This window comes from Coregonus clupeaformis, chromosome 37 (assembly GCF_020615455.1).
Source record: "Coregonus clupeaformis isolate EN_2021a chromosome 37, ASM2061545v1, whole genome shotgun sequence".
NCBI lineage: Eukaryota > Metazoa > Chordata > Actinopteri > Salmoniformes > Salmonidae > Coregonus > Coregonus clupeaformis.
Genome location: NC_059228.1, coordinates 18491754 through 18510078, shown reverse-complemented (window position 1 = coordinate 18510078; position 18325 = coordinate 18491754). Strand labels below are relative to the sequence as shown.

Sequence of the window (18325 nt, the reverse complement as noted above, 5' to 3'; positions counted from 1 at the left end):
GGTCCCAGCTCTCTGCAGGTCATTCACTAGGTCCCCCTGTGTGGTTCTGGGATTTTTGCTCACCGTTCTTGTGATCATTTTGACCCCACGGGGTGAGATCTTGCGTGGAGCCCCAGATCGAGGGAGATTATCAGTGGTCTTGTAGGTCTTCCATTTCCTAATAATTGCTCCCACAGTTGATTTCTTCAAACCAAGCTGCTTACCTATTGCAGATTCAGTCTTCCCAGCCTGGTGCAGGTCTACAATTGTGTTTCTGGTGTCCTTTGACAGCTCTTTGGTCTTGGCCATAGTGGAGTTTGGAGTGTGACTGTTTGAGGTTGTGGACAGGTGTCTTTTATACTGATAACAAGTTCAAACAGGTGCCATTAATACAGGTAACGAATGGAGGACAGAGGAGCCTCTTAAAGAAGAAGTTACAGGTCTGTGAGAGCCAGAAATATTGCTTGTTTGTAGGTGACCAAATACTTATTTTCCACCATAATTTGCAAATAAATTCATTAAAAATCCTACAATGTGATTTTCTGGATTGTTTTTTCCTCAATTTGACTGTCATAGTTGACATGTACCTATGATTAAAATTACAGGCCTCATCTTTTTAAGTGGGAGAACTTGCACAATTGGTGGCTGACTAAATACTTTTTTTCCCCACTGTATATGGCTCTGTATATTTCCTTCCCTTGTCATCATGAGGCAAAGGTAGAAACAGTGTATGATAATAAACAACGATGATGATGATAGCATACCAGCACGAGTACTTTGGTCCTCTCACAGATGCTGGGCAGGAAGGGGGAAGGGTGCTGCCTCCTCTCCCCTCAGAAAGCTGCTGAGCCTGCTGAACACAGGGAGGCTCCACCCTCAGGAAGCTTGGACGCATCATCTGGGCTGCAGGAGAGTGGGGCCACGGGGGCCATCAGTCAAACGGTCACAACAGGCTCCGTGACTACAGACTGTGACCATGACAACAGACATCTGTCCTTATCACTCGGAGTCAGACCATCATTTCAATCACAACGAGCAATCTGGTTTTTTTCTGTGTCCATCAGGGAGAACAAAAGTAGTAGCCTTGCCCTCTCTTCTCCGTGTGCAAAGGGGACTACACACCCTGTAGAGGAGTTGATTTGCCTCTTGCCGTGATTTATGATGCAGGTCCCCTTGAACATGGTGTTGAATGAGGGGTAATCTCGCCAGTACAGATTGATACACTTCTCCAGCTGCAGATCCCTATTAATAAACAGTACAACAATTAGCAGTGTGCCATAAGAGTAATTTAATCAACACTTTTGATACCCGAGTAGCTCTACCCTCATCATGAACCACTATACACAGCCAGCTCAACAACACAGCAAGCCAAGCAGATAGCTGTTCTGATTTGTTTAAGACTAGGGCTGTCGCGGTCATGACATTTTGTCAGCCGGTGATTGTAAAGCAGGTCTCACGGTAATTTACTATTAATTAACATAAACACGTTTAGCATCTCCTGGCTTCCACGCATAGCCTACAAGCCACTGATGCAGAACTCTGGAACATCTACATTTTAAAAAGTCTAATAAATCTATTTAATATAGCCTACACCATCACAATAAATCCATTTTTTTTTGGGGGGGGTAGATCAGCTTAATATTGCAGATAGATTGTAACTTCCATCAATGTAATTTTCTGCATCACTTCCAATCCCCCTTGTTTTTTATATATATACTCCCCTTTATTCCTTTTCAACCCCGCCATCCTTTCCCTACTTGGGGTAAATTTGTGAACAACAATGCCCTCTACTTCCAGCCTATACTTACTATCTACATCTTATGGACACAGTTCATTTTACAATAATTATATTTTATTTGTTTTTGCTCCTGAACTTCTTCTACTCTCAACCTCTCCGATCATTTTCATGATGTCCATCCGGTTTGCTTCTATATGCCATATCTTTCTAACTGTGCTCTTTCCCAAAAGCTCACAACATACAACCTATATACTTATTATGGACACAGTATGCTTACATTATTAGTTATCTTGTTATTATTTGTTGTTATTTGTTATTAGTCCCATCCTTCAACTCCATTCAATACCTCCCATCTATCTCTTAACACCATCCATATAGGATTTCTATTTGCCATATATATTTCAACCGTACTGTGATGTTTTACAAAAGTTCTGAACCTTTCTATTATCATTGCTTCTACAGATTGTGAATTGAAAATAAACATCTTTGCTAAAAGTATTATTATATAATTGATCGATTGACTATGACTTTTCAGATCACCCAGTAATGCTATCTGCAAGGTTAGCTCCAGGTAAATATTGCAATCCTTTAGCCATTCCTGGACCTGTGTCCAAAAACAAGCTACAAATGGACAGAACCAAAACAAATGATCCAATGATTCTGTCTCCTCACAGCAAAATCTGCAGTGCTGGGAAGACTGTATCCCCCATATAAATAACATTCTATTGGTAGCAAGAATTTTATATATTAATTTAAATTGAAAGATTCTAATTTTTGAATCCGGTGTCATTTTGCGTGTCAGTTCATAAACACTATGCCATGGGATCGGTACGTCAAAAATCTCTTCCCAACTATTTTGCAATCTATATGCTCAGTACTTAGTTGAAACACCTTTGGCAGCGATTACAGACTTGAGTCTTCTTGGGTATGACGCTACAAGCTTGGCACACCTGTATTTGGGGAGTTTCTCTCATTCTTCTCTGCAGATCCTCTCAAACTCTGTCAGGTTAGATGGGAAGCGTCGCTGCATAGCTATTTTCAGGTCTCTCCAGAGATGTTCGATTGGGTTCAAGTCCGTGCTCTGGCTGGGCCACTCAAGGACATTCAGAGACTTGTCCCGAAGCCTCTCCTTCGTTGTCTTGGCTGTGTGCTTAGGGTCGTTGTCCTGTTGGAAGGTGAACCTTCGCCCCAGTCTGAGGTCCTGAGAGCTCTTGAGCAGGTTTTCATCAAGTATCTCTCTCTACTTTGCTCCGTTCATCTTTCCCTCGATCCTGACTAGTCTCACAGTCCCTGTCGCTGAAAAACATCCCCACAGCATGATGCTGCCACCACCATGCTTCACCCTAGGGATGGTGCCAGGTTTCCTCCAGACATGACGCTTGGCATTCAGGCCAAAGAGTTCAATCTTGGTTTCATCAGACCAGAGAATCTTGTTTCTCATTGTCAGAGTCTTTAGGTGCCTTTTGTCAATCTCCAAGCGGGCTGTCATGTGCCTTTTACTGAGGAGTGGCTTCCGTCTGGCCACTCTACCATAAAGGCCTGATTGGTGGAGTGCTGCAGAGATGGTTGTCCTTCTGGAAGGTTCTCCCATCTCCACAGAGGAACTCTGGATCTCTGTCAGAGTGACCATCGGGTTCTTGGTCATCTCCCTGACAAAGGCCCTTCTCCCCTGATTGCTCAGTTTGTCCGGGCTGCCAGCTCTAAGAAGAGCCTTGGTGGTTCAAAACTTCTTCCATTTAAGAATGATGGAGGCCAATGTGTTCTTGGGGACCTTCAATGCTGCAGAAATGTTTTGGTACCCTTCCCCAGATCTGTGCCTCGACACAATCCTGTCTCGGAGCTCTACGGACAATTCCTTTGAAATCATGGCTTGGTTTTTGCTCTGACATGCACTGTCAACTGTGGGACCTTATATAAACAGGTGTGTGCCTTTCCAAATCATGTCCAATCAATTGAATTTACCACAGGTGGACTCCAATCAAGTTGTAGAAACATCTCAAGGATGATCAATGGAAACAGGATGCACCTGAGCTCAATTGAGACTCATAGCAAAGGGTCTGAATACTTATGTAAATAAGGTATTTCTGTTTTACATTTTTTATAGAATTGCAAACATTTCTAAAAACCTGTTTTCACTTTGTCATTATGGGGTATTGTGTGTAGATTGATGAGAAAAAAATGTTTAATCCATTTTAGAATAACGCTGTAACATAACAAAATGTGGAAAAAGTCAAGGGGTCTGACTACTTTCCGAATGCACTGTGTGGTGTGCAACTATGATTTGAGAAAGTAGCCAAAAAAAGGCATGCGCTGTTTCTTGCCTTGCTGCACACGCTGGGCATCATTTACAAGTGATAATACATCATTCACAAGTGATAGGCTAATATTTTCACCCATCAGACTAAATAATACATGTGTTAAATTCGTTTTTATTTAGAATGGACCATTACCATGCACCTGTCTCGGAACAGGGGCATGGGGGAAAAAATATGTCATATATGCACTTAAATAGCGAATGGAGGAGCTTTTCCCGTGGTTCATTTTCATACCAGCCAGGTAGGCTATACTCCTGTTGTAAAGTGAAGCAATGTGCTTAATATTAGGAAAGTTGATAAATAAATATAGTAGGCCTAGCCTATAGAAAGCAGATGGGATCCTCTTTTTAATAGAGGCCATCAAAACTCTGTTTTCTCATGCAATTGCATTGCCTATAAAAATATTGCGCAACATGAGCCCATGGGCTCTCATGAAGTGCTTGATTTGATTTTCAAATACATTTGCATTGATGTCAGAGTGATTAGAGGGACAATAGAGTGCTGAGTACACGGCAGTTATCATGTTTGGTAGGCTACTAATGATCAGCATCAGAGCTTGGAGAAGCCTAGTTACCATGAATAAACGGTCACGCGGAATTTGACTGCGGTCATGGCTCGTGACCGCCAGTGTGGCGGTAATACGGTAACCGTAACAACCCTATTTAAGACCCACTAATACTTCTGCTTGTAATGTGGGGGTTTCAGGCTGGGTTAGCTGTAGTGAGGTCATTGCCACACAGGCCTAGCCGGGTTGCCAGATTGGTTTGTGCTTTAGTTTAGCTACTGTAACTCTTTATACAGTATGTATAGCAATGACAATGAAAAAAAGGTGAATATATTGATAAGTCACCTTGTCTTAGAAAGGTTTGCACGGTTATCAAAACGTCACGCCAGGGTAAGCCTACACAAAACACAGCCCTTATTTTAAGTGTTTCTAAAATCCCCTATGGGAAGAATGAATGGAGGAAAAACGATTGGAACTGTTTCCCTGTTATGGGTATTATGAATCATACTGTTGTACTCTATTGGCTGAAGCACTAACTGTTGTGTCTACCAGCCTGGTAACACTAAATGACCTGGACACTAAACAAGGCCCAAATAACGGCTAAGCAATTCAAGTGCCAGTTGATTCTACCACTTCAGCTCTTCTTTTAAAATGTCAATGGGACTGCTGAAAAGGCCACTTGACTTACTTGAAACCTTTTAATGCCATTTTCTAATCCTGTTAATATACACGTTTTACAAGATCATATTCATCTGGTTTCATTGAGCAGTGCTTCATCAGGCATACTTTTTAATTTAAATGTTTAAGAGCGTCATGAAAATTGTTGTGTTTGTTCTGAATTGAATAGATTAATTAAAAAGATGCACCTGCGACCTGCTTTAGTTTGCGTCAGCCATTCAGAGGTCATTTGAGAGTTTATCACTCGTGGACAGACGCACGTAACAATAGGATGGTATCGTAACGTCTGTCAACAGACTGTGGGATGCGACGACTAACACCGATTATTAGTCACTGATCATTTGGACAAATCACGATTTTGCAGGTTTTCGCAGCTTTCGAATTCCGGAAGGAGAGTGGCCCATTCTTTGACTGAGAGTTTCGTTTAGGGGGGTGGAGACTTCACTAGACTGGTTAGTAGCTTTTCTCATACATCTCCCCCCAGAACCTAATCAAGCATCTGACGCAATTAAGCAAGATTTCTGGGTTTCCGATTGTCAAGACACAGAACATCCAGTACCTGGCCAGCTGTTGCAGGAGGCCCACCAGTGATCGCCGCCCCGCTCCCCCGCTCCTCGTCCATCTTCAGCTCCTCATAGAGCAGGTGCAGCACATACAGGGGCTGGGATGTGGGGGGAAGAGCGGGGCAGAGGGGTCCAGACGCAGGGCAGGAAGACAGAGACTGTTCACAACCAGAGGTTTCGGTAGACTTCAGACTCACAGCACCACACACATGTCCTAACACCATCTGTCTGTGGTAGTCTGAGCACTGTAGTCCCAGTCCTGGTGGATTACAGTGAGGGAAAAAATTATTTGATCCCCTGCTGATTTTGTAAGTTTGCCCACTGACAAAGAAATGATCAGTCTATAATTTTAATGGTAGGTTTATTTGAACAGTGAGAGACAGAATAACAACAAAGAATTCCAGAAAAACGCATGTCAAAAATGTTATAAATTGATTTGCATTTTAATGAGGGAAATAAGTATTTGACCCCCTCTCAATCAGAAAGATTTATGGCTGCCAAGTGTCTTTTATACATGTAACGAGCTGAGATTAGGAGCACACTCTTAAAGGGAGAGCTCCTAATCTCAGTTTGTTACCTGTATAAAAAGACACCTGTCCACAGAAGCAATCAATCAATCAGATTCCAAACTCTCCACCATGGCCAAGACCAAAGAGCTCTCCAAGGATGTCAGGGACAAGATTGTAGACCTACACAAGGCTGGAATGGGCTACAAGACCATCGCCAAGCAGCTTGGTGAGAAGGTGACAACAGTTGGTGCGATTATTCGCAAATGGAAGAAACACAAAATACCTGTCAATCTCCCTCGGCCTGGGGCTCCATGCAAGATTTCACCTCGTGGAGTTGCAATGATCATGAGAACGGTGAGGAATCAGCCCAGAACTACACGGGAGGATCTTGTCAATGATCTCAAGGCAGCTGGGACCATAGTCACCAAGAAAACAATTGGTAACACACTACGCCGTGAAGGACTGAAATCCTGCAGCGCCCGCAAGGTCCCCCTGCTCAAGAAAGCACATATACAGGCCCGTCTGAAGTTTTCAAATGAACATCTGAATGATTCAGAGGAGAACTGGGTGAAAGTGTTGTGGTCAGATGAGACCAAAATTGAGCTCTTTGGCATCAACTCAACTCGCCGTGTTTGGAGGAGGAGGAATGCTGCCTATGACCCCAAGAACACCATCCCCAACTTCAAACATAGAGGTGGAAACATTATGCTTTGGGGGGGGTTTTCTGCTAAGGGGACAGGACAATTCACCGCATCAAAGGGACGATGGACGGGGCCATGTACCGTCAAATCTTGGGTGAGAACCTCCTTCCCTTAGCCAGGGCATTGAAAATGGGTTGTGGATGGGTATTCCAGCATGACAATGACCCAAAATACACGGCCAAGGCAACAAAGGAGTGGCTCAAGAAGAAGCACATTAAGGTCCTGGTGTGGCCTAGCCAGTCTCCAGACCTTAATCCCATAGAAAATCTATGGAGGGAGCTGAAGGTTCGAATTGCCAAACGTCAGCCTCGAAACCTTAATGACTTGGAGAAGATCTGCAAAGAGGAGTGGAACAAAATCCCTCCTGAGATGTGTGCAAACCTGGTGGCCAACTACAAGAAACGTCTGACTTCTGTGATTGCCAACAAGGGTTTTGCCAACAAGTACTAGGTCATGTTTTGCAGAGGGGTCAAATACTTATTTCCCTCATTAAAATGCAAATCTATTTATAACATTTTTGACATGCGTTTTTCTGGATTTTTTTGTTGATATTCTGTCTCTCACTGTTCAAATAAACCTACCATTAAAATTATAGACTGATCATGTCTTTGTCAGTGGGCAAACGTACAAAATCAGCAGGGGATCAAATACTTTTTTCCCTCACTGTATATACACAGACACACACACACACACACACACAGACACACATCCAAAGACACACACAGACACCCAGTGTTAAATTAAATTCCTAAGGACCAATATTTTTGCCTGGTCTGAATCATCCATTTCCTGAGGACCTCTACATGCACTTCCTTTCTTAAGTAACAGAGGGTGAACTCTACACGACTCCTCCCGATCTCAACTGCGCACTCCCGACCCTGGGCCATGACCCCTGCCAGGATTCCATGCTACAGTGCAGCGTCACGTCACTTCAGCCCATGGCTTTCTTAACACCACTCACATTCCACATGAATGCACTACAGGTTACCTTACAGTCAACTTCACTTCGTCATTTGCTTTTTTTTTATACATCTATAAATACAGTGGGGAAAAAAAGTATTTAGTCAGCCACCAATTGTGCAAGTTCTCCCACTTAAAAAGATGAGCGAGGCCTGTAATTTTCATCATAGGTACACGTCAACTACGACAGACAAAATGAGATTTTTTTTCTCCAGAAAATCACATTGTAGGATTTTTTATGAATTTATTTGCAAATTATGGTGGAAAATAAGTATTTGGTCAATAACAAAAGTTTCTCAATACTTTGTTATATACCCTTTGTTGGCAATGACACAGGTCAAACGTTTTCTGTAAGTCTTCACAAGGTTTTCACACACTGTTGCTGGTATTTTGGCCCATTCCTCCATGCAGATCTCCTCTAGAGCAGTGCTGTTTTGGGGCTGTCGCTGGGCAACACAGACTTTCAACTCCATCCAAAGATTTTCTATGGGGCTGAGATCTGGAGACTGGCTAGGCCACTCCAGGACCTTGAAATGCTTCTTACGAAGCCACTCCTTCGTTGCCCGGGCGGTGTGTTTGGGATCATTGTCATGCTGAAAGACCCAGCCACGTTTAATCTTCAATGCCCTTGCTGATGGAAGGAGGTTTTCACTCAAAATCTCACGATACATGGCCCCATTCATTCTTTCCTTTGCACGGATCAGTCGTCCTGGTCCCTTTGCAGAAAAACAGCCCCAAAGCATGATGTTTCCACCCCCATGCTTCACAGTAGGTATGGTGTTCTTTGGATGCAACTCAGCATTCTTTGTCCTCCAAACACGACGAGTTGAGTTTTTACCAAAAAGTTCTATTTTGGTTTCATCTGACCATATGACATTCTCCCAATCCTCTTCTGGATCATCCAAATGCACTCTAGCAAACTTCAGACGGGCCTGGACATGTACTGGCTTAAGCAGGGGGACACGTCTGGCACTGCAGGATTTGAGTCCCTGGCGGCGTAGTGTGTTACTGATGGTAGGCTTTGTTACTTTGGTCCCAGCTCTCTGCAGGTCATTCACTAGGTCCCCCCCGTGTGGTTCTGGGATTTTTGCTCACCGTTCTTGTGATCATTTTGACCCCACGGGGTGAGATCTTGCGTGGAGCCCCAGATCGAGGGAGATTATCAGTGGTCTTGTATGTCTTCCATTTCCTAATAATTGCTCCCACAGTTGATTTCTTCAAACCAAGCTGCTTACCTATTGCAGATTCAGTCTTCCCAGCCTGGTGCAGGTCTACAATTGTGTTTCTGGTGTCCTTTGACAGCTCTTTGGTCTTGGCCATAGTGGAGTTTGGAGTGTGACTGTTTGAGGTTGTGGACAGGTGTCTTTTATACTGATAACAAGTTCAAACAGGTGCCATTAATACAGGTAACGAGTGGAGGACAGAGGAGCCTCTTAAAGAAGAAGTTACAGGTCTGTGAGAGCCAGAAATCTTGCTTGTTTGTAGGTGACCAAATACTTATTTTCCACCATAATTTGCAAATAAATTCATTAAAAATCCTACAATATGATTTTCTGGACTTTTTTCCCTCAATTTGTCTGTCATAGTTGACGTGTACCTATGATGAAAATTACAGGCCTCTCTCATCTTTTTAAGTGGGAGAACTTGCACAATTGGTGGCTGACTAAATACTTTTTTCCCCCACTGTATTATACTGCACTTGGAACAGAATTAAAAAAAAAAATTAAGCAACTTGGGTTTTAATCATTTCAAAGTAGTGAACTACAGTTAACTGCCAAAATAAAGGAAACACCAACATAAAGTGTCTTAATAGGGTGTTGGGCCACCACGAGCCACCAGAACAGCTTCAATGCGCCTTGGCATAGTTTCTACAAGTGTCTGGAACTCTATTGGACAGATGGGACACCATTCTTCCATGAGAAATTCCATAATTTGGTGTTTTGTTGATGGTGGTGGAAAACGCTGTCTCAGGCGCTGCTCCAGAATCTCCCATAAGTGTTCAGTTGGGTTGAGATCTGGTGACTGAGAGACACACCCTTTAAAACCCCTATGCTCCTTTGAGCCCTCTTTCAAAGTCACTGAGATATCTTCTTCTAGCCATGGCAGCCAAAATAATGGGCAACTGGGCATTTTTATACATGACCCTAAGCATGATGGGATGTTAATTGCTTAATTAACTCAGGAACCACACCTGTGTGGAAGCACCTGCTTTCAATATACTTTATATCCCTCGTTTACTGAAGTGTTTCCTTTATTTTGTCAGTTACCTGTATGTATGCACTCAACATATTACTGTATTCCTATTAAGCATTACAGAAAAACAAATTCACTCAGAAGTTGCCCTCATCGCTACCTCCTTTTAACCCGTCTGGATTCAGAGCTTGAAAGTCACAGGAACTGGTGACATCTAACGACTTCCACGTACAGCATGGCCTATGGCACATTTTCCTTTACATTTTTCACGAGTTCACCTACATCTCCATCACCTGCATAAAGTAGCTGGATGTGCATATGTTCCTCAGCTTTTGTGGTAACCCATACCTACCTCATCAGACACCGTGTCAGACGGCCGGGCCTTCTTTGGTGCAATCACAGGAGAGAGGGGCACTTCAAAATGGAGCTGTGGAGGGGGAACACAAAGGTCAAGAGCATGGTGGAGCTACAGACCCATTAACCATGTGATTAACAGCATAGGTCTTTCCTGTGTTGCCTTGGCAACATACCATCTGTGGCATAAGCTATGTATCTATTTCAGAGATGCGCCAGCTTTGGTGACACTGGTGTGACCTAGACTGAGGCCCTTCTATGTACAGTTGAAGTCGGAAGTTTACATACACCTTAGCCAAATACATTTAAACTCAGTTTTTCACAATTCCTGACATTTAATCCTAGTAAAAATTCCCTGTTTTAGGTCAGTTATGATCACCACTTTATTTTAAGAATGTGAAATGTCCGAATAATAATAGAGATAATTATTTCTTTCAGCTTTTATTTCTTTCATCACATTCCCAGTGGGTCAGAAGTTTACATACACTCAATTAGTATTTGGTAGCATTGCCTTTAAATTGTTTAACTTGGGTCAAACGTTTCGGGTAGCCGCCCACAAGCTTCCCACAATAAGTTGGGTGCATTTTGGCCCATTCCTCCTGACAGAGCTGGTGTAACTGAGTCAGGTATGTAGGCCTCCTTGCTCACACACGCTTTTTCAGTTCTGCCCACAAATTTTCTATAGGATTGAGGTCAGGGCTTTGTGATGGCCACTCCAATACCTTGACTTTGTTGTTCTTAAGCCATTTTGCCACAACTTTGGAAGTATGCTTGGGGTCATTGTCCATTTGGAAGACCCATTTGCGACCAAGCTTTAACTTCCTGACTGATGTCTTGAGATGTTGCTTCAATATATCCACATCATTTTCCTTCCTCATGATGCCATCTATTTTGTGAAGTGCACCAGTCCCTCCTGCAGCAAAGCACCCCCACAGCATGATGCTGCCACCCCCGTGCTTCACGTTGGGATGGTGTTCTTCGGCTTGCAAGCCCCCATTTTTTCCTCCAAACATAACGATGGTCATTATGGCCAAACAGTTCTATTTTTGTTTCATCTGACCAGAAGACATTTCTCCAAAAAGTACGATCTTGGTCCCCATGTGCAGTTGCAAACCGTAGTCTGTCTTTTTAATGGCGGTTTTGGAGCAGTGGCTTCTTCCTTGCTGAGCGGCCTTTCAGGCTATGTCGTTATAGGACTTGTTTTACTGTGGATATAGATACTTTTGTACCTGTTTCCTCCAGCATCTTCACAAGGTCCTTTGCTGTTGCTCTGGGATTGATTTCCACTTTTCTCACCAAAGTATGTTCATCTCTAGGAGACAGAACGTGTCTCCTTCCTGAGCAGTATGACGGCAGCGTGGTCCCATGTTATTTATACTTCCATACTATTGTTTGTACAGATGAACGTGGTACCTTAAGGCGTTTGGAAATTGCTCCTAAGGATGAACCAGACTTGTTGAGGTCTACAATTATTTCTCTGAGGTCTTGGCTGATTTCTTTTGATTTTCCCATGATGTCAAACAAAGAGACACTGAGTTTGAAGGTAGACCTTGAAATACATCCACAGGTACACCTCCAATTTACTCAAATAATGTCAATTAGCCTATCAGAAGCTTCTAAAGCCATGACATCATTTTCTGAAATGTTCCAAGCTGTTTAAAAGGCACAGTCAACTTAGTGTATGTAAACTTCTGACCAACTGGAATTGTGATACAGTGAATTATAAGTGAAATAATCTGTCTGTAAACAATTGTTGGAAAAATTACTTGTGTCATGCACAAAGTAGATGTCCTAACCGACTTGCCAAAACTATAGTTTGTTAAAAAGAAATTTGTGGAGTGGTTGAAAAACGAGTTTTAATGACTCCAACCTAAGTGTATGTAAACTTCTGACTTCAACTGTACTTGGGTATATACTGTACATTCAGTAAGACTTATCCTCCTAACAGGCTCTGCACTGTCTACTTTGTGTCACTCCCTCTCCTGTGAATGATAGCACCGTTACCGTGGCGACTCACATTGCGTGTTCAGCCCAGCCACTCCGTGTTGTAGCCCATGAGAGTCATGAAGCAGGTGACAAAAAGGTTCCACTCCAGCTGTGCGCTGGGGCCCCCCGGGGGCGTTGTAGATGTTGTACCACTTCACCAGCACCTTCATGGCCGTGTCCTTGGGCAGGATGAAGCACACCAGGGGGATGAGGAAGCATATGGAAGATGGTGCACAATGACATCAATAGGGTTATCACACAGCAAATGTACATTTGTATAATTGTGTTATTTTGGTTGGTTCTTTTAACAGTGGAGTGGTTAAAATAATATATCTATATTTATTGTGCGTAATTGAAATTCCATTGGCATCAAATTACACAAAAGTCTGCACAGTTAAGCATGAGAATCTCAAGTTAGGATTCGGGCCAACTTCTTACAGAATTTACACATATAGGATTCAAGGGCTCCAGACCCCACAATGATCAGGGTCCGTGATGTCTCCCAGGTCCACCCAATCAGACAGGTAATTAACTCCACCCACAATCTCTAATTGGACAACAAACTCCAAAAGGTCAAGGCAGAGAAGGAGAAATGCCACTTAATTAGACTGAGAAGTCCCGGCTTTGGGATCAATTAGGCACTAATGAACAACACTATGTGGTAATTGGTAATGGTTTCACAACACAAAAGATGAGGGGATCAAAGACTAGGAGGTTCACGGTCTAAACAAAGCCAAAGACCTTAAAAAACGCACAACAAGCCAATTAGGGTTGTAAGGCAAATACCAGTACACCCCGAGTGCTCCATTTCCTCAATTACAGTGTAGAATGATACGCTATTATGCTTGACTACAGCTGGGTAGAAAGACTACCCATAGCATGTTATACAGTACATGCATGTTCTGGTGGATAACGCTGCATCAGCAGATGCTCAGAAGTCACCAGCGGAAAACTGTGTGAACCATGCATGGTTTCAGTATAGGTCGCCATAGACACAAAGTTAATTACCAAAAAAAAGTGCCCCATCTTCAGATACACTAAAAGGGTGACAAAAGGGTGTATTTAACGGCATTACTAGATGGAGTAAAGACGTCAGCCAGGAAGGAACCAAGGTTAATATACCACCTACTGACAGAAATGGTCTTATGTTCTAGCAATAATGTACCTGAACACAGACTTCCATTATATACCAACACTACAGTCATTATTAAACACAGCAGAATCATCTCTCCATCATCTATTCCCCAGTGCCTCCTTTCCACCCTCATCAACATCATGTTCCAGGGCATCCCCTGTCCCCCCAACCGAGCTGGATAACCACGCTCCAGGGCCCAATCAGAGGTTTTGGGCTGAATTAAGGCACGGAAATGCCACAATAACAAACAGCACCTAGAACTGCCTGGCGTGGAGTAGCTGCTGTGTTGACGTCCTCATAATGGCTTATCCAGAGAGAGTAGAGTGTGTGTGTGTGCATGCTTTGTGTGTGGATGCTTTGTGTGTCATGTGGTGAGCCAGGAGATATGAGAGTGGGTAGGTTAGGAAATGTCAATAGACATTTGGGGAGGGGGGGGGGGGCTAAATAACAGAGTGGATTACAAAAATGAGGGGTTCTGAGTGTGTTCAGGGGAAAGGTGGGTGTGTAGGTATGAGCGAGGAACGGTGGGATCCCCTTAGGTTTATGTCAATGTGACAGCGGGAGGTTGGCAGCACTTAAACCCAATTTTCAGGCCATCAACACTGGATGACTCAGCTGTGTGACATCGAATCCAACGTACAATCTCGTCACACACAATGGTTTTGCACATTGTCGTGTTAACCTTACTGAGCTCCGAGGTAGAAATGTCAGGGATAGTTCTACTCAGCATTGTGCCGTTGCTTAGCTCCTACAAATAAAATACATCAGAGATATGGATCATCCTACATGTCATTCAACGCTCCTGAAAGTTACATATTGCTTAATAATTTGACATACATTAAGATATCAAGGGATAGAAATCTAAATCAGTATAACCTATTTAGTTGGACTTTGACATTTACAAATATTTTCAAAAACATCTGTCAAAAGTGGTTCGCTCAGAAGGGCATGGAAATGACTGACAGGTCTGGGAGAGAAGATCCCTTGGCTGAACGGCACGTCTTTACCGGTCTTGACAAAACTACCCCTTGCAGGTAGAAATGTCGACCCAGAGAGCTGTAACCTTATTGGACCCAGTAAACATACCGACAGGCCTCTGTTGCTCAGTTCTGTTCTGTTCTATACACAGGCTGAGCTTTTCTCTCTCTAATTCATAAAAAGGATTAATTTGCATCCATTCAAGAAACATTCAACCCTTGAGGTCCAAGTACTCACGCCCCAACCAGCCAGACACACACACACACACACACACTCATTATACCCTCCCACTTTCACTCCTATCAATACACACACACACACACACACCAGGGCGACACACCTACCCAGGATGTATGTACACAATCAAGATGATTAGTGCCAAGTTGGGGGGAACTAATCCATTTCAGCTCTACATTCTACAGCAATTACATAATGAATGAAACAGATACAGATTGTACAAAACATTAGGAACACCTGCTCTTTCCATGACACAGACTAACCAGGTGAAAGCTATGATCCCTTATTGATGTCACTAGTTAAATCCACTTCAAATCAGTGTAGATGAAGGGGAGGAGACAAGTAAAAGAAGGATTTGTAGGCCTCGGGACAATTGAGACATGGATTGTATATGTGTGCCATTAAGAGGGTGAATGGGCAAGACAAAATATTGAAGTGCCTTTGAATGGGGTATGATAGTAGGTGCCAGGCGCACTGGTCTGTGTCAAAAACTGCAATGCTGATGGGTTTTTCACGCTCAAGTTTCCCGTGTGTATCAAGAATGGTCCACCACCCAAAGGACATCCAGACACCTTGACACAACTGTGGAACACTTTCAATACCTTGTAGAGTTCATGTCCCGACTAATTGAGGCTGTTCTGAGGGCAAAAGGGATGGTGTTCCTAATATTTTGTCCACTCAGTGTATTTAATTTATTAACCTACTGTTAGTTTATTCATTTGTACCAATCTATATCCTTAAAAACAGACATGTAACACAGTCTGGACTTTAAATATAATTAGAGTATTGATCAGGACTATAAATAGTCTCCATCAGTCATTGGCTTCTCTAATGCAGACTAATACTAATACTGCAGCTTAAATGGAGGGGTTCTTCACTGTAATTCAGATTGAAATTACAACATTTGCATTAAAGGGATAGTTCGACATGTTGGCAATTAAGCTATTATTTTCTACTTATCCAGAGTCAGATGAACTCAGAGCAGTCATTGCGCTAACGCTAGTTAACAATGGCTCCAGAAATTATCTTCAACTTCCTTCAAACTGCACGCAGAGATATTTAAATGGTATCCATGAGTTCATCTGACTGGGTAAATAGGTCTATCCCTTTAACAGTTACTGCCTGCTGTCAGTTTGGTGGTAATACTCGCTCATAGAAATCTGACTTAATTTCTATGAGGGCAGCATAATTATTTGGATGCATTCATTTCAATTACGCTTATCGTTCTAATAACCAACCCAATACATATACACCTCCGTTCCATCTCAGTGGTACCTCCTCTATTCTTCTCATGTGTCTCCCTGTGGCCTTGGCGGGAGTGCTCACACTCTCCATGGGAGTGCCCAGGTGGGTTACGTGGTTGGACAGGCTGAAGGTCGGAGACAGGTTGAAGGTCGGAGACAGGAGGCCAGGGACAAACACCTTGCTCACCTTTGGACAGAAATAGATTTGACCATTTGACCTTGCATCACCGATAAACACATATATATTTAAAAACAGTGTGAACACTCCTTTCTTGTTACCCGTGTCACTCCAGTGTATAGAACCAAGCTTCCATTGGCTTTCAGAACTAGCAAGGCATCTATATCCTGAGAATAAAATAACTGATTTGGGATGAAACAGTGCGTCAAGAAGCAGTGTGGCTTGGCAGGGTCGTGTTTCGAAGGACGCATGCTCTCGACCTTCGCCTCTCCCGAGTCCGTACGGGAGTTTCAGCGATGGGACAAGACTGAAACTACAAATTGGATATCACAAAATTAGGGAGAAAAAAGGGGTAAAAAGTACCAAAAATAAAAAATATATAGAAAATCCTCAATTAGGTCCAGAGAGAAGTAGTAGAATCTAGTTAATGTACAAAAATATACACTGACGCCTATCTCATTGATCAGTATGGAAGTGTATTTGAGAACGTAATCTGTGTCAATGTAACAACATCATTCACAGCTTCTCTTCTGTGAATTTTGGATTACATGGATATGTGAGGAATGTACGTTGGTGTTTTTTTATTGATTCAGCGTGCGTGATACTTTCAAATTATACATCTATTTTTACGTAATCACTAAAGCAATTAGTCTGGTTGGCTTTAAATGGTGTGTCTTTAGCAGGGATCGTGAAAACAGATGCAAAGATAAGCAGAGGGGGAACAGAATGGGACAATTGCCTACTGCGGTGCGTTTCCATTTAACTATCTTGTGTCGATAAAAACAGCTGAACATAGTGACATCACACCCAACCCACCCCCAAGAAAACGTACAGAAATATAATTTATTTGCAAATGCAACTGGGGCCATGACATCACGTGCCCGCGTACCTTCAACATTATTCGTCAATCATCATTTAATCGAAAAACACCGTTTCCATCATGATTTGTCGCAAAAGAAAAATCCATAAAAATTGTCGATCTTCAGAAAATATTGCCTATATCTGCCGTTTCCATTAAACATGTCGCAATAAATAAATAAATGCGACATTGCTTTTGTCTAATAAACCTGGGTCAATGGAAACCTGCCTACAGTAACATGTAACTGAGTGGTTCAGCCAACTAGACCACAGAGCAGAATCCATGACAACCACTGTAGCCAGCTGTGCAGAGGTGAATGTCATACACTGACCTGTGGGAGGAGGCCGTCTCACTCCACAGCTGCTCAATGCATAGATCAGGCACCATGGGCGTAATCTCTGGGACCAGCACAGACTCGTTGGTCGTGCTGTTGGGAGAGGGCAGGAAGCTGTGCCCTCTGGGGGACATGAGTGGTACGACATTTTAAACTGCACCGTGCCCGAGAAGGAGGGTGCCGCCATGCTAGGGGAGTGGGACCGGCTACAGACATGGGTCAGAAGACAGCAGAAGGGTGGTTAGTTATGGTCCATAATGTGGTTGTTGTAAATGAGACAAACTGTTTGACTCAAACTGTGTATAATCCTGTGGAACAGCAGATATCCTATTTATATCATATTCATATCCTATTTCGGTATTTGACTCAAAGCCTGCACTCTGTAGCGCTCCAGAACCAGAACTGAAGACTCCTGCTATAAACTCACCTGCGAGCAGCCATGCTGGATATGCTGGGTGAGTGTGTCCATGAGTGGAGGCCTGGTGATGAGGTCATCCTGTTTTGGTTATGCAGGGCGTGACAATGGAAGGGCAAGCCGAGCGCGTCCATCCTGGAGACGTTCTTCAGGTGTGTGGTCAGAAAGCTGGGTGTCAAAATATACATAGGTGATATTTGGGTGTCTGTGAATCTGGAGACACTGAGACCCCCCAAAAAATCAAGGCAACAACATTATATAAACAAGGACAGTGAAAAATCATTGTTTAGCCCCTTAGGATCCAGTGTCTAAGGAGTACTGCCAGAATGCCTCTCATTGTTTTAGTTTACGTACGATGTCACCTCCTCTTGGTGAAATTTGGATGTGTTCTATGGCTACAAAGCACATGGAGGAAGGTGCGCCATGGCTGGCTTCTATACAATGGCGCACAATAGCATAGCATT

General features: G+C 43.1%; 1 protein-coding gene across 1 annotated transcript in view; it reads right to left on the bottom strand.

Moving 5' to 3' along the window:
• Positions 1–18049, bottom strand: part of anapc1 (anaphase promoting complex subunit 1) — a 28164-nt gene extending 10115 nt beyond the window's left edge. The window contains 9 exon segments of the mRNA XM_045211478.1: positions 1130–1221; positions 5775–5876; positions 10494–10568; positions 12513–12611; positions 12613–12711; positions 16107–16200; positions 17444–17579; positions 17582–17652; positions 17874–18049. Coding sequence (XP_045067413.1) covers positions 1130–1221; positions 5775–5876; positions 10494–10568; positions 12513–12611; positions 12613–12711; positions 16107–16200; positions 17444–17579; positions 17582–17652; positions 17874–18049 — 944 coding nt within the window.
• Between the last annotated feature and the right edge of the window lie 276 nt (positions 18050–18325).